The 23,200-nt window shown below is 34.3% G+C and overlaps 2 protein-coding genes and 1 non-coding gene across 6 annotated transcripts in view; 1 reads left to right on the forward strand and 2 right to left on the reverse strand.

Moving 5' to 3' along the window:
* Positions 1-125: 125 nt before the first annotated feature.
* LOC125252084 (myb-like protein X) lies at positions 126-22,724 on the forward strand. Of its 4 annotated transcripts, none has more exons than XM_048165114.1 (14): positions 126-479; positions 5,537-5,592; positions 5,661-5,764; positions 5,838-5,912; positions 7,503-7,646; positions 7,774-7,851; positions 8,564-8,715; positions 8,805-8,859; positions 8,956-9,030; positions 9,123-9,234; positions 10,328-12,619; positions 12,704-14,209; positions 15,984-16,253; positions 21,065-22,724. In XM_048165114.1, exons 1-13 carry the CDS (start codon positions 385-387, stop codon positions 16,232-16,234), a joined length of 4,995 nt encoding a protein of 1,664 aa, XP_048021071.1. In that variant the 5' UTR covers positions 126-384; the 3' UTR covers positions 16,235-16,253; positions 21,065-22,724. The 4 variants fall into 4 exon arrangements, with proteins under 4 accessions (XP_048021071.1, XP_048021070.1, XP_048021067.1 ...); XM_048165113.1 differs by having other exon boundaries at positions 127-479; positions 10,328-10,431; positions 10,510-14,209; XM_048165110.1 differs by having other exon boundaries at positions 127-479; positions 10,328-14,209.
* On the reverse strand, positions 1,003-1,074 carry trnam-cau. The gene has a single exon. It is a non-coding gene; the product is annotated as a tRNA-Met (tRNA).
* Positions 4,722-23,200, reverse strand: part of rtknb (rhotekin b) — an 86,149-nt gene continuing 67,670 nt past the window's right edge. Inside the window, exon 13 of the mRNA XM_048165126.1 lies at positions 4,722-5,292. Within this exon, the coding sequence (XP_048021083.1) occupies positions 5,265-5,292 (28 nt within the window). The 3' untranslated portion in view covers positions 4,722-5,264. The remainder of the gene's footprint in view (positions 5,293-23,200) is intronic.

Below are 23,200 nucleotides of genomic sequence, written 5' to 3' on the forward strand. Positions count from 1 at the left end.
CAGACTCGCATAGATTATTGATTAAATAATCATCAAAGGCTCATATGGATCATGTTATTCATGCCTGTTATTGTTCATGAAGCATTAATTCAATATTGTCCTATTAAATTAAATTGAATGGGTGGGATCTGTCAGTCCTTAACCTTTGAAACAATGCAAACCGCTATTCCGAGCAGGAGTGGCTTATGTTTTTTTCTAAGCTTCCTAAGAGTTTGCATACAATTGACAAATGCTGGCTATTTTAATCTTTCAGGAGGACATATAGCTGATGCCATAACGAGATCTGCTGTATGAGTACAGGTTATTGTAGTCGCATTTGGTCATTAAGATTTTGGTCATTTGCGTTTAAGGACTGGAAATAATACTTTCTAAACTAACATCATCATGAAATCAATGAGGGAAGTAAATCTGGATACATACAGTTTGTCTCTACTTACGGCAAAAGAAGATATCCTGAATCCACGATCGTCAACAAACTGGTATGATGACGATTTTTGAAATCCATATATGTGATATGTGAAGTTGATTGAAATGTAAAACCTTATATATATATATTTCCAGTAAATGTTTCTGACCATATTTAGTAACATGAAATACTAGCTAATGCATCATTGTTTTAGTATTTCTGGGTGTTTTTAAATATTTTTAATTATTTTGCATTTTCCTTTTTCATTTAAATTTTAGTTTTAGTAATTTTGCTGTTTGTTTTTGTCGTATTTATTAGTGTTTATATGTAGGCTATATATAGTTTTAGTTATTTTAGTACATCAAGTTAAACTAAATAAAAATTAGGAATGTTGCTTTGACAACTATGTAAAATAAAGTTTTTTTAATATTTTATTTCAAGTAGCGAAAACGTTTTTTATGTTTTAGTTTTAACTATAATAACCCTGACATGCATTTTAAACTAACAACAATAATTATAATGAATATATAATGCATTACAATATGCCTTAATCCGCATAATTTACTAAATTGTAAAAGCCAAAAAAAAAAAATTCTTAGCAGAGGATGGTTTCGATCCATCGACCTCTGGGTTATGGGCCCAGCACGCTTCCGCTGCGCCACTCTGCTAGGCGGTGTTTCAAAGGCACTCTCTCGGCTCTTGAACAAAAGACAATTTTCCGTTGCTCTTATTCGGCCGCTTGAATGCATTAATTATTCATAAACGCCGACAACAACACAAAACACAATCCTCATGTTGAAATTCCTTGGAAAGAAAATAAATAATGTGCAAATATTCAATTACACAGATGGCTCTGCTAATGTGTATGTATGCGTGTAACGGTTAACGTGTTCGTCAGTGAAGGTAGAACTACCCCGTTTAAAAACTCTTCATCTCATATTTAAAGGATTAGTTCACTTTAAAATTAAAATATCCTGATAACTTACTCACCCCCATGTCATCCAAGATGTTTATGTCTTTCTCTCTTCAGTCGAAAAGAAATTAAGAAGGTAAAAATTACAGTTTCAGTGCAGCTTCAAAGAGTTCTACACAATCCCAGACGAGGAATAAGGGTCTTATCTAGAGAAACCATTGCTCATTTTCTAAAAAAAAATTAAAAATTATATACGTTGCTAAGTGTATTACTGCCCTCCTCAGGTCAAAGTTTGAACTAATTGTTATATACTTGCACTAGCATATCGTATATGACAATTTAGTTCAAACTTTGACCTGAGGAGGGCAGTAATACATTAAGCACTGTCTACACTGCTGGAATTCTAATAGAGAAGAAGAAGAAGAAGAAGAAGAAGAAGAAGAGAGCTAGTTCAGGATGAGTAGTTATGGTTAAAATGTATAAAAATTTTTTTTTTTTTTTTTTTTTTTTAGAAAATGAGCGATGGTTTCTCTAGATAAGACCCTTATTCCTCGTCTGGGATCATGTAGAGCCCTTTGAAGCTGCACTGAAACTGTAATTTTGACCTTCAACCATTTGAAGGCAATTGAAGTCCACTATATGGAGAAAAATCCTGGAATGTTTTCATCAAAAACCTTAATTTCTTTTCGACTGAAGAAAGAAAGACATGAACATCTTGGTTGACATGGGGGTGAGTAAGTTATCAGGAAATTTTAATTTGAAAGCGAACTAATCCTTTAAAAGATTTAGGGCACATTCCACAAAAAAGAACACTTTTGTGTGTGTGTTTTTTAAAATGCAAATTCAAGTAACTATCCAGTATAAAGCAGACTTGTGCTGTGTTGTCTTGATCTGAGAGAATTATATTTCAGAATGTCTGTCTTATCTTAATGACCAAACAACCCCCTCCCAGACAAATTTCCTCTGTAAATACCCCTGCTTATCTTAATTAGTATGTTTATCTGCAAAAGCATGACAAACTCTCCTACAATCTGAGATGATGAAGCAAGGAGGTGTGTGTGGGTCAAGCATCTGTTGAACAGACATGAGTGTGTGAGAGATTGTTTTTGACCATGCTGGGGGCTAAAATGCAGACATATTTACTGAACAGAGCAGTTCCTGTTGTTCTGGCTACTGTTGTCACAGGAAACGTTTTAAAAGGGACTAAGTCCCCACTGGAAGAACTTTTCAAAAGAAAGAATGTTGGTTGTTTGAGAGCTAAAAAAAAAAAAAAAAAAAGGTTTGTATATTTCTGTTCCGTTATGATGGAACTTTATTCAGTCAGTGCGTTACTGATAAGAGAAACCTTTTGGATTTCTTTCCTGACATTCATACAGCCAGATTTGATTTGATTTGATGTTAAACTATGCAGTTTTTTTGCTTGATGTCCTAATTTGATCTATCTACATATCAGATATTCTAATTTAATATTAATAGTGGCTTAAAACACATATAAACGGAGATAGAAAGTCCAGATGGCTTATTAAGGTGCTAGTCTAAACACGGAAGTCTGAAAAAGCATCCTTCCTGTCTCTTTCAGTTCCTCCCTGTTTATCTTTACTGTAAAGCATAATGTATTGTTCACATCCGCAGTAAATTTAAGGCAAGACATACGGATAAATGCACTCTAAAAATGCTGGGTTAAAAACAACCCAAGTTGGGTTAAAAATGGACAAACCCAGCGGCTGGGTAAAAAGTTTGCCCCACGTACTGGGTAGTTTTATTTAACCCAACTACTGTTTAAAAATGACTTTAAAATGAACCCAGAATAGGTTGGAAATTAAAACTCAGACACATAATTACTACTAGAGGCAACAATAATAATCAAAAGGAGAACATTTATTAATAAGCATGTTTATTGTTTAATTATTGTTCATTAAACTTTATAAATTATTAATAAATGTTAATTTCCAACATACTTTGTGTTCATTTTAAGCAAGCAATACAGTAATTTTCAAACAACAGATGAGTTAAAGTTACAGTACATTAAAGGGATAGTTCACCCAAAAATGAAAATTTGATGTTTATCTGCTTATCCCCAGAGCATCCAAGATGTAGGTGTCTTTGTTTCTTCAGTAGAACACAAATGATGATTTTTAACTCCAACCGTTGCCGTCTGTCAGTGGTATAATGCAAGTCAGCGGGAACTTGGACTATAAGAGTAAATAAAACTTGCTTAGACAAATCCAAATTAAACACTGCGGCTCGTGACGACACATTGATGTCTTAAGAAACGATCGGTTTGTGCGAGAAACCGAACAGTATTTATATAATTTTTTACCTCTAATACACCACTATGTCCAACGGCATTCATCACTCGATTCGTGAGGTCTGATCGCGCTCTGACAACGGCAGTGATGTCTGGCGCTCATTGAAGTATATGCGGTTTCTCGCACAAACCGATCGTTTCGTGTCTAAGGACATCAATGTGTCGTCACGAGCCGCAGGGTTTAATTTGGATTTGTCTAAGCAAGTTTTATTTACTCTTATAGTCCAAGTTCCCGCTGACTTGCATTATACCACTGACAGACGGCAAAAAATCATCATTTGTGTTCTACTGAAGAAACAAAGACACCTACATCTTGGATGCGCTGGGGGTAAGCAGATAAACATCAAATTTTCATTTTTGGGTGAACTATACCTTTAGGGTTAGGTATGCAGAGATCTTGAATTAGATTTTTTTTTTATTCAATTTTTCTCTTTAAGAAGTCTTGTTAGACTGCATGTTTTGTTAGCATGGATTATAAGGGTTAGTTCAAAATTATATAATTAATGTCGTTCCACACCCATAAGACCTTCATTCATCTTTAGAACACAAATTAAGACATTTTTGATAAAATCCGATGACTCAGTGAGGCCTGCAATTCCAGCAAGATAACTAACACTGGTCTTTCAGATGCCCAGAAAGCAACTAAAGACATATTTAAAACGGTTTATGTGACTACAGTGGTTCAACCTTAATGTTATGAAGTGACGAGAATACTTTTTGTGCGCCAAAAAAACAAAATGACAACTTTATTCAATAATATCTAGTGATGGGCGATTTCAAAACACTGCTTCATGAAGCTTCGAAGCTTTACAAATCTTTTGTCTTGAATCAGTGGTTTGGAGCGTGTACCGCCAAAGTCATGTGATTTCAGTAAACGAGGCTTCGTTACATCATAAGTGTTTCGAAATTTCAATGGTTCACCACTGGGGGGCGTGACTTTGGCAGTTTGATACGTGCTCCGAACCACTGATTCGTATTATAAGCTTTCTGAACTCTTATATTGAAATTTGCAAATGAGGCATTATCAAAATCTAAAACAGAAACCTGAACATTGGATAAAGCCTTTTTTTTTTAATTATTTCATTTTGTTGACATATTAAAGTTTTTTTACAGAGAGGATTTTTGATATCTCTTTTTATCACTCCATAAATCAGAAAATACTGTCAATAGCAATAAATAAATAAATAATTCTCCATGTTGATATAACATCACATGCATTACTACATAAGAGCAACACAGCATACAGCACCCAAGCAGCTTAAACGTGTCTTATGCAAGTTCGATATAACATGCATGGCAGAGTCTATATGCAGTCAAGGGGTTCAGCTCAAGACATTTGCATAAGCCGTTTTCTTTAAAATAGCTCAAACTAATCACCTATAAGTTGAAAAATATTTGGATTAACAGTGATTATCCTTAGGCTTTCGAGAATGGCTGTGACATACTTAGCCTAGTGATTTCCAGGAAAGTCAAAAAATAATGGCTTCATTGTCTAAATGTATCATTTTAAATGGAAAAATAATTTCTAAATGGAGTGTTCTGACATTGTTGTCATGAGAATGTGGGAAAATGCCCTTTAGTTTTTGGGTGTGAGCAGATTGGAGAAGACCCTGGGGATCCAAGAAGGGTCCTGGGCGTCATTCAAAGGAAATGGTGCCATTGTGCCTGAAAAATATATACTGTTAAAATTGCAGATAGTTTATTACACACTAAAAGAATGATATCTATTAATAATTCATGCATACATACAACAAAAACCCAAACATCAGTACAGAGCATTACTAAAACGTCAGAGAACTTGCCTGCATTTAAAATACATTTGTCTTTGTTTCTAAATTGAGTTATCCATCCTAATGACACAGCACAAACCTTTAATATTTCCTGTGGCTGTTTTATTCTCTGTGTGCAGGGCTTTATTTGCCTATGATGGAATAATGAACAGGCTCAAACTGGCTGATTCTGGAGGTAAGAGCACAGAAAGCTTTATGTTTTTGTGTGTTTCGGAGCTTGCTCTCATGCCATTTCTTTTATAGTAGGTGGACTGAAAGAACTGTCGACTAAACTCCACCATAGACTGCCACTTTACGGGATGTGCAGAGTGGGCACATCTCAACCCTGCATCGTTATGATATTATGGGTTAGTTCATCCTCCACAAAATTCACTGTTTAATGTAAAAACTCCCCCTTAACCAGTGTTTGTGGGCTCTTAGGTGGGAAATGAAGTGGACGAGTACCGCAGAGCTGAGTGTGCGAGTCATTTACCAGCGATCAGGGCCTTCTTTAAGGTAAAAGAGGATAGGACGGCTTTAATTGTATTCAATTTAGAAAAAAATGTGCAAACATTGTACTTTAAGGGGTACAAAAGCTTGTCACTCACCTGTATGAGTTTCTTTCTTCTGCTGAACACAAAAGAAGATACTTTGAAGAATGTCGGTAACCAAACAGTTGATGGACCCCATTGACTTCAGTATGGAAATAAAACACTACAGATGTCAATGGGGTCCATTAACTGTTTGGTTACCGACATTCTTCAAAGTATCTTCTTTTGTGTTCAGCAGAAGAAAGAAACTCATACAGGTTTGGAACAACTTGAGGATGAGTAATTGATGACAGAATTTAAATTTTTGGGTGAACTATCCCTTTAAAGGGACATCTTCGTACCCTTAAAAGTTCATAGTAGTACTTTACTACTACTCTAAGGTCTAAAATGCTCCTTTTAGGGGTAGATAAGGTACAATGTTATCCTTTTAAGGGTGCTGCCTCAGTGAAAAGCTATTGAAGGTAGAATTTTTGCACTTTTTCCCTTTCTTCATTCATATATTATAGAGGTAATTCGATTTAGGCAACATAATAGTTGTTCTTGTTTTGTGAACATGTGAGTATGCAGAGATCTTGAATTAGATTTTTTTTAATTCAATTTTTCTCTTTTAGAAGTCTTGTTAGACTGCATGTTTTGTTAACAGGGATTATAAGGGTTAGTTCAAAATTATATAATTTATTACTCACCCTCATGTCGTTCCACACCCATAAGACTTTCGTTCATCTTCAGTACACAAATTAAGATATTTTTGATAAAATCTGATGGTTTAGTGAGGCCTGCATTTCCAGCATGACAATTAACACTTTCAATGCCCAGAAAGCTACTAAAGACGTATTTAAAACAGTTCATGTGACTACAGTGGTTCAACCTTAATGTTATGAAGCGACAAGAATACTTTTTGTGTGCCAAAGAAAACAGACTTTATGACAATATTTAGTAACGGGTGATTTCAAAACACTGCTTCATGAAGCTTTACGAATCTTTTGTTTCGAATCAGTGGTTCAGAGCACCAAAGTCATGTGATTTCAGTAAACAAGGCTTTGTTACGTCATAAGTGTTTTGAAATTTCAATCGTTCACCACTGGGGGGCGTGACTTTGGCAGTTTGATGCGTGTTCCGAACCACTGATTCGAATCAAAAGATTCGTAAAGCTTCGAAGCTTCATGAAGCAGTGTTTTGAAATCGCCCATCACTAGATATTATTGAATAAAGTCGTTATTTTGTTTTTTTGGCGCACAAAAAGTATTCTCGTCACTTCATAACATTAAGGTTGAACCACTGTAGTCACATGAACTGTTTTAAATATGTTTTTAGTAGCTTTCTGGGCATTGAAAGTGTAAATTAACTTGATGTAAATGCAGGCTTCACTGAGCTATCGGATTTTATTAAAAAACATCTTAATTTGTGTTCTGAAGATGAATGAATGTCTTACAGGTGTGGAACGACATGAGGGTGAGTAATTAACAGAATTTTCATTTTTGGGTGAACTAACCCTTTAAAAAGATGATAAAAATATCTTTTTTCTATGGCTATCTTTATCTTTCTGATACTTCAGGAAGTTCACATCTTTCTTCCTGCCCGCACTTTGGATGAAATCACAGAAGAGAGGATCTGTGCGCTGGCCCATAATGCTGCAGTGGTCACGATGGGGCCGAGAGTGAGACCCAGCCGCCGGATGGAAGACAGACAGGCGATTGTGGTATGGCACCATGGCAATTTCATACCACAAGGGAGAGGGCTTTAAGAATCCTGAATGATGAAGTTGCAATTAAACTCCATTAAAATCAGGAAAATGGTAAACAAATCAAACTCCTCACCATTTCCAGGGCACTAATTACAAGCGAACAATCGCAGCCGCAGAGATCCAGAGAATCCAGAGAGATTCTTTCTGGGCACAAGCAGAGGTATGGAGTGAGTGAGTTTTTACATTTCTTTTTCATTGTTGTGTATTATTCTTTACATGGTTGATATCATCGATTATGAATGTTGGTGTGTGTGTGTGTGTGTGTGTGTGTATATGCATACATAAACAAAAAATAACCAATAGTCCAATACTGAAAACAAAAAACGCCAATAGTGCTGACATTACCAATACACATCAAAAATAAATATTTTTAAAGGGTTAGTTCACCCAAAAATGAAAATTCTGTCATTAATTACTCTCCTTCATGTCATTCCAAACCTGTAAGACTTTCATTGAAGATCATTTTGATGAAATCTGAGAGCGTTCTGTCCCTCTGTGGACAGCTACGCAACTATCACTTTCAAGCCCCAGAAAGGTAGTAAAGATATCATTTAAAGTGATCCATATGGTTAAACCTCAATTGTACACAAAAGTGTTTTTCAGATTTAATTGAAAAGATCTTCATTTGTGTTCTGAAGATGAACGCCTAATGTCATACGGGTTTGGAACGACATGAGGGTGAGTAATTAATGACACTTTTCATTTTTGGATGAACTAACCCTTTAATAAAATTAAAGATAACTGACAGCTAACTAACTTGTGTAAGCGAGTCCAAGGCTTACCCAGCTTTTTCTCCAAAAGGTAAAAATTAAATGTCGCACCCAATACAATAACAGACAGAGATCAGGTTTGTACTATATTTTTTTTTACAGAGAGAAGAGGAGGAAAGGAAAAAGGAGGAACAGCGGAGGGCAGCAGAGGACAGGAGACAGAGAGAGAAAGAACGAATGCTCCAGGAAAAGAGAGATGCGATGGAGAGAGAGAGGAGGTTGAATGAAAAGGAACAGAAAATAAAGGAGCAGAGGTCAGTCAAATATTTTCAAGCATACATGAACAAAATTCCCAAGGGCCAAAGGTAAACCTTTTTTTAAAAAATTATTATTATTTTTATAGGAGAATACAGGCCCAAATGGAGGCTGAGGCCCACAAACAAGAGAAATTAAAATGGGTATGAAGACTGTGTTTCTGTTTGTGTGTTTACATTGTTTACATGCATATATTATGTTCAATGTTAATATATATATATTATATCATATCACAACAGCATCAGGAAAGGCAGCGTGAAGAAGAGGAAACGAGAGCTAGATATGTGCGCTCTGAATCAGAGGAAAAATCTGCAGTGAGTTCTGTAATTGAAACTTAAACCTGCACTAAACCTTCCTTTTAATTTGTGGCCTGTGAATTTCATGATATAATACTGTTTATGACCAGCAGGAGGCAGCAGCTCTAGTGTCTCAGCGTGTTGTAAACCCCAGAGAGTTTTTCAGACGACTGTCCTCCACAAGTGTCCACACAGATTCCAATCCCAGCTCAACAAGTCCAGGTAAAGTGTAATACAAAGAGAACCTGCATGTGTTTCCATTGACTTCAACGATTTCGCTACATAACCTGCATAAAATGCTTACAAAAAAATGTATTATGTATTACATTTGAGAACTTTTCAAATCCAAACAAATTTTTTTTTTTTTTTTGCATTTTTATGCAATCACAAGCAGATTTGATGTAAAGATCAGATGTTTTAAAATTGTTATTGTATTAGCTATTATAAAATGACAATACAGAACAATACATTTACTGAATTTATTAATCTAGGTTAATGTTTCTACATACAGTATTTCTACACTACCGTTCAGTTTGTAGTCCACATTTTTTTAAATTAATTGCCAAATTAATAGGTTTATTCATTTATGATGCATTAAATTAGTCAAAAGTGAGTAAAGAATTGTACATTATTGCAAAAATATTAATATATCAAATAAATTTAACTTTCTTTTACAGTTCTTTTAAACTTTTTATACAACAAAGAATCTTAAAATACTGTATCAGGGTTTCCACAAAAACTGTTTTCAAATTCGATAATAATAATAAATTGTACTTGAGAATCAAATCAGCATATTAGAATGATTTCTGAAGGATCATGTGACAGTAATGATGCTGAAAATTCAGCTTTGTCATCACAGGAATGAATACATTTAAAAATCGAAAACAGTTATTTTAAATTGTAAATGAAATTTCACAATATTGCGGTTTTTAAATAAATAAATGCAGCCTTGGTGAGCATCTTTCAAAAACAAAACGATCAAAAAGTTATATTAAATTTATATCATGATTAATGCATTGACTAACAAACTAAAACTTAATGTAAAATGTTACCAGTTAGGTAAATTTATAGTGATTTCATAGTAATCGATTTACACATTTGATTTGTAAATGAAATATTTTTATATCAGATGTGGCTTTTTAGAAATTCAGCACGACAAAAACAGAAACAGGGTGTTCGGTAACTGAATGTACTGCTTGACATGTTGACAGATTTGTTGATTATAATGACAGTGTTCTAAGTTTTGTTTTGTAACTGTAATTTTCATATTATAGTGCCATTTCTTTGGAAATCTCTCTTTTTTTTTTTTTTGCAGTCAGGAGCCCCTATAGACAACTGCATCGCAGTCAGACGGACAGTATCTTCAGGTTCAATGAATCACCTTCTTCTACACCTGCATCCCCGTACAGACCATCATTGGTATCTCCTTACATTCAGTCGACTACCACTTCACAGAGCCCACCTCTTTTCACTAACACTGCAGCTTCCTCATTGCAGAATGGTGCAACAGTATCTATCAAAAGCCAGATCCACTCGTCTTCACCTAAGACATTTGACGTAACTGCTGCTGACCCTGCGCCACGGCTCCAAACTCAACCATCACCTTCAACTATTGCAACTGAATCTGAAACAGAAACTCCTATTGGAGAAATACTAGATAGTCTGGTCTTTTATCCACCTCCACCAACTGCTGAGCAGCTCAAAACAGATGAATCAGAGATGGTGGATGAGTTTCCTCCACCTCCATCTGGCTTTGAGAATTCACCAGAATTGGCTGTGAACCAGCCTGAGACACTTGTCGACCCCTTAGACACCCTTATGTCATCTCTTCCTCCATCATGTCTTTTGGTACCTGAGCCCCCTGTCAGACCACTTCCTGCGCTGCCTGTTGCCCCACAAATGCTGAAAGACATGGAATCGAAAGGAGATTTCACTGCTCGGGCATCGGTTATATCTACGGTTGAGGAGGAAGATGTGGAGGAAGAGAATGAGGAAAGGGAGATTAAAGATGAGGGGAAAGATGTGCCAGGGAGTGATGGAGAGAGAAGGGGTCAGGAAGAAGGGAAGGGAAGGGAGGGAGAAGAGGAGGAGGAACATGATGGGCTGATTATGGAAAAACATGAAAGTGAAAAAGAATTTAATGGTAAAATGATGGAAAAATGTGAGAGTGGGAAAAAACAAGATGGGAAAATGTTGGATGAAAGTGAGAGTGGAAAAGAACAAGATGTGAAAATGCTGGAAGAATGTGACAGTGGAAAAGAAAAAGATGGGAAAATGTTGGAAGAACGCGAAAGTGGAAAACAACAAGATGGGAAAATGTTGGAAGAACGTGAGAGTGGAAAAGAACAAGATGGGAAAATGTTGGAAGAATGCGATAGTGGAAAAGAACAAGATAGGAAAATGTTAGAAGAACGTGACAGTGGAAAAGAAAAAGATGGGAAAATGTTGGAAGAACGTGACAGTGGAAAAGAAAAAGACGGGAAAATGTTGGAAGAACGTGACAGTGGAAAAGAAAAAGATGGGAAAATGTTGGAAGAACATAAGAGTGGAACAGAAAAAGATGGGAAAATGTTGGAAGAACGTGAGAGTGGAAAACAACAAGATGGGAAAATGTTGGAAGAACATGAGAGTGGAAAAGAAAAAGTTGGGAAAATGTTGGAAGAACGCGAGAGTGGAAAAGAACAAGATGGGAAAATGTTGGAAGAACATGAGAGTGGAAAAGAAAAAGATGGGAAAATGTTGGAAGAACATGAGAGTGGAAAAGAAAAAGATGGGAAAATGTTGGAAGAACGCGAGAGTGGAAAAGAACAAGATGGGAAAATGTTGGCAAAATGCGAGAGTGGAAAAGAACAAGATAGGAAAATGTTGGAAGAACGTGACAGTGGAAAAGAAAAAGATGGGAAAATGTTGGAAGAACGGGACAGTGGAAAAGAAAAAGATGGGAAAATGTTGGAAGAACCCGAGAGTGGAAAAGAACAAGATAGGAAAATGTTGGAAGAATGTGACAGTGGAAAAAAACAAGATGGGAAAATGTTGGAAGAATGTGACAGTGGAAAAGAAAAAGATGGGAAAATGTTGGAAGAACCCGAGAGTGGAAAAGAACAAGATGGGAAAATGTTGGAAGAACATGAGAGTGGAAAAAAAAAAGATGGTAAAATGTTGGAAGAATGCAAGAGTGGAAAAGAACAAGATGGAAAAATGTTGGAAGAACATGAGAGTGGAAAAGAAAAAGATGGTAAAATGTTGGAAGAATGCAAGAGTGGAAAAGAACAAGATGGAAAAATGTTGGAAGAACATGAGAGTGGAAAAGAAAAAGATGATAAAATGTTGGAAGAATGTCAGAGTGGAGAAGAACAAGGTGAGAAAATGCTGGAAGAATGTGACAGTGGAAAAGAACAAGATGGGAAAATTAGTGAGGAAGAAGAGAGTGAAAAAATACAACATACAAAAATTATGTTAGAATATTTTGCGTTAGAAAAAGAGCACGACAGGGAAATTACAGAAAAACATGAGGAAGATGGGAAAAGTTCGATAGAATTCGAGAATGAAAAAATAATGGAAGAACATGAGCAAGGTGGAAAAATTGTGGATGTATTTAACAATGAAAATGAACAAGATAGGAAAAAAATGGAAGTATTTGAAACTGAAAAAATGCAATATGAGAAAAAGATGGAAGAATGTGGGCAAGAAAATGAGCAAGATAGGAAAAGTACAGAAATATGTGAGGAAGAACAGGACAGTGAACAGAAACAAGGTGGGGAAATTGATAGAAAAATAATGGAAGAACATGGAAGCAAAGAAAAACAAGATAAGAAAATTGTTGATGCATTTGACAGTGAAAAAGAACAATACGGGACAAGCATGGAAGTATCTGAGACTGAAAAAATACAATATGTGAAAAGTATGGAAAAATGTGGGCAAGAACATGCGCAAGACGGAAAAATTGTAGAAAAAAGTGAAAAAGAACATGACAATGAAAAAGAACAAGATGGGAAAGGTGTAGTAAAACATGAAGATGGGAAAATTCCTGAAGAACGCAAGAGTGAAAAAATACAGGATGGAGACATCATAGATGAACATGAAAGTGGCAAAGAAGAAGATGGGGGAATTCTGGAAAATGAGCAAAATGGAAAAATTGTAGAAAAATGTGAGGAAGAACATGAGAGTGAAAAAGAGCAAGATATGAAAATTATGCAAACACATGACAGTGAAGAACAAGATGGTAGAAGGTCAGAAGAACAGGACTGGGAAATTATGGAAGAGCTTGAGAGTGAAAAAATACAAAATGCAAAAATGAGGTTAGAATATATGGGAGAAAAAGAGCAAGATTGTAAAACTGGGGAAAGGCATAAAGATGAAAAAAGTCTGGAAGAACACAAGAGTGAAAAAGAACAGGATTGGAAAATGACAGAAGACTATGAGAGTGAAAAAATTCAATATGGGAACATCATGGAAGAACATGAAAGTGAAAAAGGAAAAGATGGGATGACGGAAAACCGACAGATCCAAGACAATGAACGAATGAGGTGTGAGGATGTAGACAGAACAGTGAATGTGACTGTGCTCAGGAAGGACGAATCATATACAGAGATTATAAAGAGGGATGAGCCTACAGAAGAAAGTGTTGAACGGGTGAAGAGTGATAAAGGAAATGAGAAGGAAGAGATGAACACACCTTTAATCCAGACCGAAGAATCCAGTGCTGATACACTTTTCTCCCAGCATTCACCACTCATCCCAGAATCCCATGCCACAGAGCCATCTCAATACAATGACACATCTATTCCTGAAAGTATTTCAACCACTCAAGATAAAAATGAGCCACAGACGAGCTCCTCACACCAAATAAACTTACCAACTATTCAGATTGAGTCAGATCTTTCCAACCTGAGCAATCAAAGAGATTCAGATGACATGAAAGAGAAGACATCTGTTGACTCTCAGTCTTCCTCCAAAAACAGCCCAGACGCTCCCCCTGAACAGGGTCTTAATGCAGAAACACATGTTACAGTGAAGGATGAACAGAGTGATGCAGAAATGCCTAAAGAGGTTAACATTTTGGACAGCAGCAATGATTTGGCTGAAGGGATCAATGCTCAGTGCAAGACAATACCTACATCTGAGAATCAAGCCAGGATTGGACAGCCAGATGAGAGGGAGGGGCTTGTAACTGTCAGTCATTTCATCCAAGACCCAGGTAATGATAATGGTGGACTGGATAGATAGTTCTTAAACCACCATCTTAAAGGGTTAGTTCACCCCAAAATGAAATTTCTGTCATTAATTACTCAGCCTCATGTCGTTCCACACCTTCGTTCATCTTTTTGATAAAATCCGATGGCTCAGTGAGGCCTCCATTGCCATCAAGATAATTAACACTTTCAATGCCCAGAAAGCTACAAAAGACATATTTAAAACAGTTCATGTGACTACAGGGGTTCAACCTTAATGTTATGAAGTGACGAGAATACTTTTTGTGCGGCAAAAAAAACAAAATAACGACTTTATTCAACAATATCTAGTGATGGGTGATTTCAAAACACTGCTTCATGAAGCTTTGAAGCTTTACGAATCTTTTGTTTCGAATTAGTGGTTTGGAGCGCCATAGTCACGTGATTTCAGTACACCAAGGTTTCGTTACTTTTTTTTGGTGCACAAAAAGTATTCTCGTCACTTCATAACATTAAGGTGTTAAGTGTTAATTATCTTGCTGGCAATGCTGGCCTCACTGAGCCATCGGATTTTATCAAAAATATCTTAATTTGTGTTCCGAAGATAAATGAAGTTCTTACGGGTGTGGAACAACATGCGGGTGAGTGATTAATGACTGAATTTTCATTTTTGGGTGAACTAACCCTTTAATATCAAGTAACTTACATTTCTGATCAAAAGTGACAGTGAAGACATTTACAACATCATGTGAGATTTGTTTTCATAGTCCTGAAAACAATGTTTTCACAAAAAATATTAGGGAACTGTTCAACATTGATAATAATAAAATGTTCTTAAGTATGATTTCTGAAGGATCATTATGGAATCTCAAGTCTGCCAAAATTAGAAAAATAAATAAATACATAAATAAATATATAAATAAATGTAAAAAAGAAAAAATATATAATATATATATATATATAGAAAAGCAAAAAACAAATATAATTATTTATACATTTATTTCCTTATTTATGTAAATATTTATTTTTTTCCACATTTATGTTTTCTTTTATTTATTTATACATTTATTAATTTCTACATTTCTTTATTTCTACAGAATAAATAAATAATTATTTGTTTATTTATTTATTTATTTGCTTTTCTATGTATATTTATTTATTTATATATTTATATATTTATTTATTTATTTTTTAATTAAATTTTAAAATTTTAAAAGTTTTACATTTCTTTGTATATTTATTTATGTAATTATTTATTTATTTGTAATTTTGGCAGACTTGGGATTCCATAGATCATGTGACACTGAAGACTGAAATTTGTTTTTGACAGCCAATATTGATATAAATGATCATCGTTTTGAAAAGAAAGATAAAAACTGATAAAACTTAGGCTTTGCTTTTTACTTTAGTGCATTTAACTCAAAATGTTATTCTGAGCCAAAGTGTTTTGTAACTAGGATGCCTAAAATTTTCCTTGCAATTATATGAGGATGTTTTGTGACAGTTTATGGTCCACTTCATAAACTCTCAACTATAAGTAAGTTTGCAACTACATGTCAACTACCTCTCATTAGAATATCAGTAGACTGTCTGCTTAATATCTGCCAACACTTTATTTTGCTATTTTCTTTGACACTTATTCTACTAACCCAAACCCTAACCTACAACAGTCTACTATAGTCTACTAATACTCTGATTAGAGTCAGTTGACATGCAACTGCAGAGTTACTTCAAGTTAGTAGAATGCGTCTAAAGTGGACCATTGAAATAAAGTGTAACCTTTTTTTTGTAACTTTGCAGATACTGCAGTGGACCTAAAGCATTGTATTACTCAGCAGCTGAATCCGACCAATGACTTAAGTGATGTTGAAGAGGGAGAGGAGGCTATATCACTCATATTTAGAGACACAGATGTGGAGCAGAACTTAAAATGTGATTCAGATCCTGATCAAGACAATGAAGACATAAAACACCCATATCTACAGAAATGCCAAACCATCACGAAAACACCCAGTGACATGAGGAATGAAAAGACAGCTGATGAAAAGTGAGGAACATGGGAGATAATTGGTAGGTGTGAACTGTTATCTCAGAACAGATCATTCCATTATAGAATGCAGTGTTTCTAGATTTGATTGGCATTAATTATTATTAAACCACAAGGAGTGGAAGGGCAATTCAGCGTTAACTGCAGATTTGTTGTCGTAATTTTACCTCAGGTAGGTTGCTTTTTTCTAAGTCTCACATGGTGAAATCGTAGAGTGCGATATAACAGCTATATATAATAACCCCAATTTAGAGATTTAGAGAAAAGCTCATCATGATAATTATATTAGTAAATCTCAAAACTGCTCTTGCTAGAAGGAAATATTACACTATAATTTTCTGCCATGGTCAAATTAGTATAAACTCCTCAACCTTAAATTAATCTCTTATCAAAAGAACAGAAAAAGTAAACTTTTTCTTTGACCCATGCACAGCAAAGGATTCTGGGATAGATGAGTCAGACAGATAAGAGACAGGTTATCAGGTACAGTGAGTGCAAATGCTTTAACTGTGACATCAGTGTCCTTACCTCTCTTTACGTCTACATTCTCCTGGCAAAAATATCAGATATACTGCGTACAAAAACATATCAGCTATACATCATTCTTGGAAGTTTTTCTAAAACGTTTTAGTTGGACGTTCATCTGACATTTTTTAAATATTAGCTACTACTTGTTTCAGAATGTCCCGAAAACATTCAAAAGTAACATTCCCATAATGTTTGCAAACTTATCAAATTGAGTGAATCCTTACTGTTGTTCACATAACCATCAGAAATATTTTTTCATACTTAATATGAACATTAGCAAAACGTTCTTAGCTGGGTATATATTACATGGAACTTGTATGCTCTTATGTTAGCTTTTAGGTTATCTATAATGCTACTTCTAAATGCTGCACTTTTAGCAGATAGATGCATTTAGAATTGACGTCAACAGTTTACAATAAGATCTCATTAGTTAACATTAGTTAATGCACTAACTAAAATAAACTGACAATGACCATATTATTTTTACAGCATTAACATTGTTAATGTTAGTTAATAAAAATGTTCATGTTCATCTTAGTTCACAGTGTATTAAATAATGTTTTTGCACTAACATTTTGAGAGCATTATTAAAGATCAGATAACTTAGAACAAACCAATGGCGTAGCCACGGGATGTGTTGGCGTTCAATTCATATGTGTATAGCCTACTAAAAATGCAGTTTCACTTTTTTTTAGCAATATTTTACAGTTTTCTTGGGTGCATTCATTAATATTCACTTGTGTGTACTTATATGAGTATCATTAAAAATATTAGAATGTAAGTTAACTTTTTTTAAATTCCACATATTTAAAAAAAAATTGAGTGTTTGATCATGTCTAAATATTTATTCAAATGCAAAACCTAACAATAAGTAAGCAGTTATGACCTGCAATACTCTTTTGAGCAACTAAACTACATGTGTATTTATTAAAGAGCCATACAAGTGGGTAAAGCATGGCATTACAAATCTATCTTTTCTCTATTTTAACCTTAAATACTACACTAATTGTAATATAAATAATAAAAAATATTTTTTTAAGTGGTCATTAATGGACCATAATGTGGCAACTCTGTTTTTCAATGGCTCTTGCTTTAACTGAGGCGCTACAGCAATCTGTTATGCCACATTAAGTGTGCAAAAATTATATTTATTGCTTCAATTTCATATTAAAATTTGAAAACTGAGGCTTTGAGGAACATTTGTCCATAACATAATTTGTCAACATTGAGAGAACCTTGCAAGAACATTAGTCAAATTTACCTGTTAGCTTGGTAGGCCAAGGGCGTAACCATATCTTGATTTTTTTTTTTTTTTTAGTTGGTATTTATGAAATAATTAAAGGATTATAAGGGATATAAGGGAATACAAAAGAAATAAGAATGGTATAACCCAGGTGAAAAAAAGTACATTTCTATAATGCACTTAAAGTGCTCTTTTTTCGCGCACTAATTTTGTACTTAATATACTAAAAAATCTTCTTTAGTACTTCTTAAGATAATCTTAAGAACATCTAAGTGTACTCATCTGTGCTATTTTGAGACAGCATGAAATATGAACTAAAATGTGCTTTTAATATACTATCTCTGTATTTAAAAAATGTATTTACTTATCACTTGTAGTACACTATGGGTTCAAATGCACTATAAGTGGTATCTAAATACATTTTTTTAAATACAGAGATAATATATTAAAAGCACATTGGTGTCTCAAAATAGCACAGATTATCTTAAGAAGTACAAAGAAGAATTGTTAGTATATTAAGTACAAAATTAGCACAGGAAAATAGAGCACTTTAAGTACATTATAGAAATGTACTGTTTTTTCACCTGGAAAGGCCTAGGTCAAATTATAGGTGTGAAGAAGTCCATTTAAACTCTTTGCAAATAGTATTACATTCACTCTTGTTTGTATGTCTAATATGTCACAAATGTAAAAAGAAAAATGTCTCATCACAGGTGTATCTAGATGTCTTTGTTTTTCTGTGTGCATACATAAATTGCTTACCAAAATGCCAATCATAACTATTCAGGTTATTCAAGCATGTTTACCTAAACATTGCAAGCAGTCTCAGACTAGAGAAAGACGTTTCCATTGTGGCATGTGGAGTGGGCCACACCTCTGGCTGTGATCTGTGTTTTCATATCATTGCTGCTTTCAAAATTAACCTGAAGAACGTTCCCATCCTTAAAGACAAATGCTGACATTTTTTAAGCAGAAAATAATGTTTAGTGCAAACAATCAATAACACTATTGTTAACACATTATTAAACGAAACTAAAAATTCGTTACTTGACAAACTTGAAAAAAATATCAAAAGTATCACGTGACACTAAAGACTGGGGTAATGATGCTGACAATTCAGCTCTGCCATTACAGAAAAAAATTTAAAGTTATTTTGTTCGATAGTGAATTCAGAATGCATCACAGATTTTGTTACTTGAGTATTTTGTTTTGCTAAAGAAGATGAAAGCTTTATGGCAGTTTCTGCCATAAATCAAACCTTTATGGTAACTCGCTACTGCTCATATGTGCTCTTCCAACTTCAGCTCTAAACTTGAACTGTAACATTCTTCCTAGAATGTCAGTAACAGGAAAGTCATTGTCAAATGCATACATGAAATGGCCTTACATAACAACCAGTTCTTTGTGTTAATTCAAAGACATTTACTGGCAATTCCTAAAATTTAACTTGTCATACAGTATGTAAACATTTTTTTCTTTTAACCATAGCTGAGGTAGTATTATTCACAATCTGGATGACCTGCAAATATGATACATCTACAGTACTTCAGTCACATGTCAATTGAATTCATATTCATTAATTAATATTAATGTCCCAAGTTGTTTGATTAAGAAATATTTATTGTAATTATTATTATTCATATATTAATGCTGTCAAGAAATCAAGCAGCTGTGGTAAAACATGGTAACACTTGATGACAATTACTCTATTAAGACATTACATACAACATGCTATATTCACTATAATTCAAACGTTTTTTTCATTATCATCTAAAAGATTTTCAGCAAGCATGCATTCAACTGAACAAAAGTGACAGTAAAGACATTTATATTGTTACAAAATTTTTATATTTATATTGTTATAACAAAAAAGGTTTTATTTTGTTTTCCTGCAGAGATTCCAGAATTCAACAAAAACATTAAGCAGGCAATAATTGATAATGATATTGAGCAGCAAATCAGCATATTAGAATGATTTCTGAAGGATCATGTGACACTGAAGACCGGAGGAATGATGCTGAAAATTCAGCTTTGTCGTCAACAGGAATAAATTACATTTGAAAATATATTAAAATAGAAAACGGTCATTTTAAATTGTAATATTTAATATTTTTACTGTTTTACAGCCTTGGTGAACATAAGAGATTTGAAAAAACACTAAAAAACAGCCAATATAGATATAAATGTTTTAAAAAGAAAGATTAAAAAAATGATAAAACAAACACTTTCCTTTTTGCTTTAGTGCATTAAACTCAAACAAATATGAGAAATATGAGGATGTTTTGTGACCATTTTAGACAGGCTCATCATCTCTTATGTAAAGACGCTACACGTGACACAATAACGCAAATTAAAATAATGGACCTAAAACATTGTATTAGTCTACTCATCAGCTGGATCCGACAAATGACATGTGATGTTGAAAATTCAGCTTTGCATCACAAGAATAAATTACATTTTAATATATATTACAAGATGAACAAATGATTTTAAATTATAAATATATTTCACAATATTACTTTTTTTAACTATAATTTTGCTAAAAAATATGCAGCTTTGGTGAACATAAGAGACTTCAAAAATCTTCAAACTTTTCAACTGCAGTGTATGTTCATAGAAATGAGCCCAAAAAGCCGTTAAAAACATCCTAGGTGACTTACAGTACAAAGACTTAGTGACAAAGACTTACATAAATGAAACAAATATGTGCTAAATACACCATATGAAAAAAAAAAAAAGCATATGCGTATTCCTGGAACAACGAGCCATATGACATATGGGAAAATTTCTTGTCAAACAAGTTTATAATCTTTCTCTGTTGATTCTATTAATTCCATAATGCACACTGACATATAGATGTATTGTATTTCTCTTTTTCTATCAACAGTCTTTTACCTGAGATGTCTTGTTTCTTATTCTTTAATTTGTGTTGTAATTTAATCCATTGTGGGCAGAAAAAAACAACATTTATTCATTGCATATTTTTATCATTTGGTTCAACATCCACCGAGTCATTTAACATTTTTGCAACTGATCATAGTTCTCTCCTTCTCATTCATGCAGGAGATACCATGGGAACTGTGTACCAATCATAGAGAAGACTGTTTAGAGAACCGAAAGATGACCAACGGATGTTTCTCTCAGCTAATCAATGGAGGCCTTTCAGTGATTTACTCACAATTTTTCTCTTGTGTGCACAATACTGCAATATATTGTATGTAAGTAGCACGTGTTCAGAACTGTGTCCACAAATGCACTTGATATACAATGGGGTCCAAAAGTATGAGACCAGTTTTAAAAATAAAAATTCTCTTATCATTTACTCACCCTCATGCCTTCCCCGATGTATATGACTTTATTTCCTCAGATACCGTAAACACAAATGAAAAACCGTTCACAAGAGGGACGCTGTGACGCGTGACATAAATGTGTTCTGAAGCTCGCACAAGAGGGCCGCCACTTCTCACATGAGCTTCACAACGCACTTATGTCACGTCATAATGTCCCACTTGTGAATGCTTGTATAACAGTAGACCAGAAGCAATGATTTATAGTTTAAAAAGTAAAAAAATTTAGTATTTTTCTTACACACACCTATCATTTCACTTCAGAAGTCATTGTTTCATCTACTGGGGTCATATGGTTACCATCACGATCACTGTGTGTGTGGTTTTTCAAGTGTCAAAGGAGCGGCAACCATTCAATGGCATTATATGGACTCACAGAGATGGATTATTTGCCTGTTAGTAGAATAAGTTGACATGTAGTTGCACAGTTACTTACAGTCAGCAGAATATCTGTTGGCGGAGCAACAAAGTAAAGTGTTGGCAGATATTAAGCAAACAGTCTACTAATACTCTAATGAGAGTTAGTCGACATGTAGTTGCAAAGTTAGTAGAATGTCTAAAGTGGACTATCGAAATAAAGTGTTACCTAAGAAGACATATTTCTCAAATTACACTACAGAATGTGATCATCAGGTTTTGTTCATGTCAGCTTTAGTGCTGCTGTCATTGAGTGCAAAAGTTGGGTTTCGTAAGTAAAAACTCCATTCACTTTCTCCATAGGGAAATTGATTTTTACTTATAAACGTTTAAAAAAGTTTTACTGTGAGCTACGAGGTTGTTGATCGATAGTATTTGATTCCGTTGAAGCCGCCAGACTGCATTATTTCATCTGATTTTTAAAATAATCATTTAACAGCAGAATTCGCGGTGAAAAACTACATTACCAATGATGTTTTACAGAAAATTCCACAAAAAACAAAATGCGGCAAAGTTCACTTTAGCTCCGCCCACTCCCATGAAGCGCTGCGAATTACATAAGAGTCAATCTCCTTACTTAATACTTAAATATTTGTGTGTGTGTGTATATATATATATATATATATATATATATATATATATATATCAACATTTGTAAATGAGTAGTTTTATATTTATGTCATTTTTTATTTGATTATGCTGTTCGTAATGCTTCATGGGACTGTAGCTCTTTCACTAAAGCCGTCTTTGTCTGATTTTCTAAAACGTTTTTGCTTCAAATCAAGGTTTGTAATGTTGTGATTCTCCTTGTAGCTGGTTGGCTTGGTTTGTGGCTTATAATGCTTTAATGAAGACTTTTTTGAAATCCCTATGGGAAAAATGAATGGAAAATATACTTCTGGAACCTATGCTGCTGAAAAAGTGTACGGGCGCTTTTGAACTCTATTGAAGCAAAAGGACATACCAAATAGCCTACTAATAGCTTGCTTACTCATTTGCTAACATAATTTTTAACTGAAAAAGTGCACTACATTAGAAAAGAAAAGAAAAGAAAAGAAGAGAAAAGAAAAGAAAAGAAAAGAAAAGAAAAGAAAAGAAGTGGACTTTCAGACCCCACTGTAGGTTATATACAGTTACAGAGCATATATTTGTATTTATTATAACTTTTTCCTCTATAAATGTTGTTACTGCATAATGGTTCTTGAATTTTACTTACTTCCCAATAAAGATTTCTCTGCAACCATCAGGCAAATATTTCTCAAAACAAGAGTCAATGCAAATGTCAGTGGAAATGCTACACAAAACACATCCAGAATGGGAGAGAGCTTTGCGATTGACTGTATACATAGTTTTGACGAGAAACCTGATGTATATTTTTACGGACTGCCGAAAGCTACAGAAAAAAGATGCAAACTGATCACTGCAATTCACAGAA

The sequence above is a fragment of the Megalobrama amblycephala genome, linkage group LG18 (genome assembly GCF_018812025.1).
Source record: "Megalobrama amblycephala isolate DHTTF-2021 linkage group LG18, ASM1881202v1, whole genome shotgun sequence".
Classification (NCBI taxonomy): domain Eukaryota; kingdom Metazoa; phylum Chordata; class Actinopteri; order Cypriniformes; family Xenocyprididae; genus Megalobrama; species Megalobrama amblycephala.

Coding starts and splice junctions, on each gene's coding strand:
- LOC125252084 (XM_048165110.1), top strand. CDS start 385: ATGAAATCAATGAGGGAAGTAAATCTGGATACATACAGTTTGTCTCTA. Junction 7,647..7,773: donor AAGACAGACAGGCGATTGTG/GTATGGCACCAT, acceptor CACCATTTCCAG/GGCACTAATTACAAGCGAAC. Junction 9,235..10,327: donor TCCCAGCTCAACAAGTCCAG/GTAAAGTGTAAT, acceptor TTTTTTTTGCAG/TCAGGAGCCCCTATAGACAA.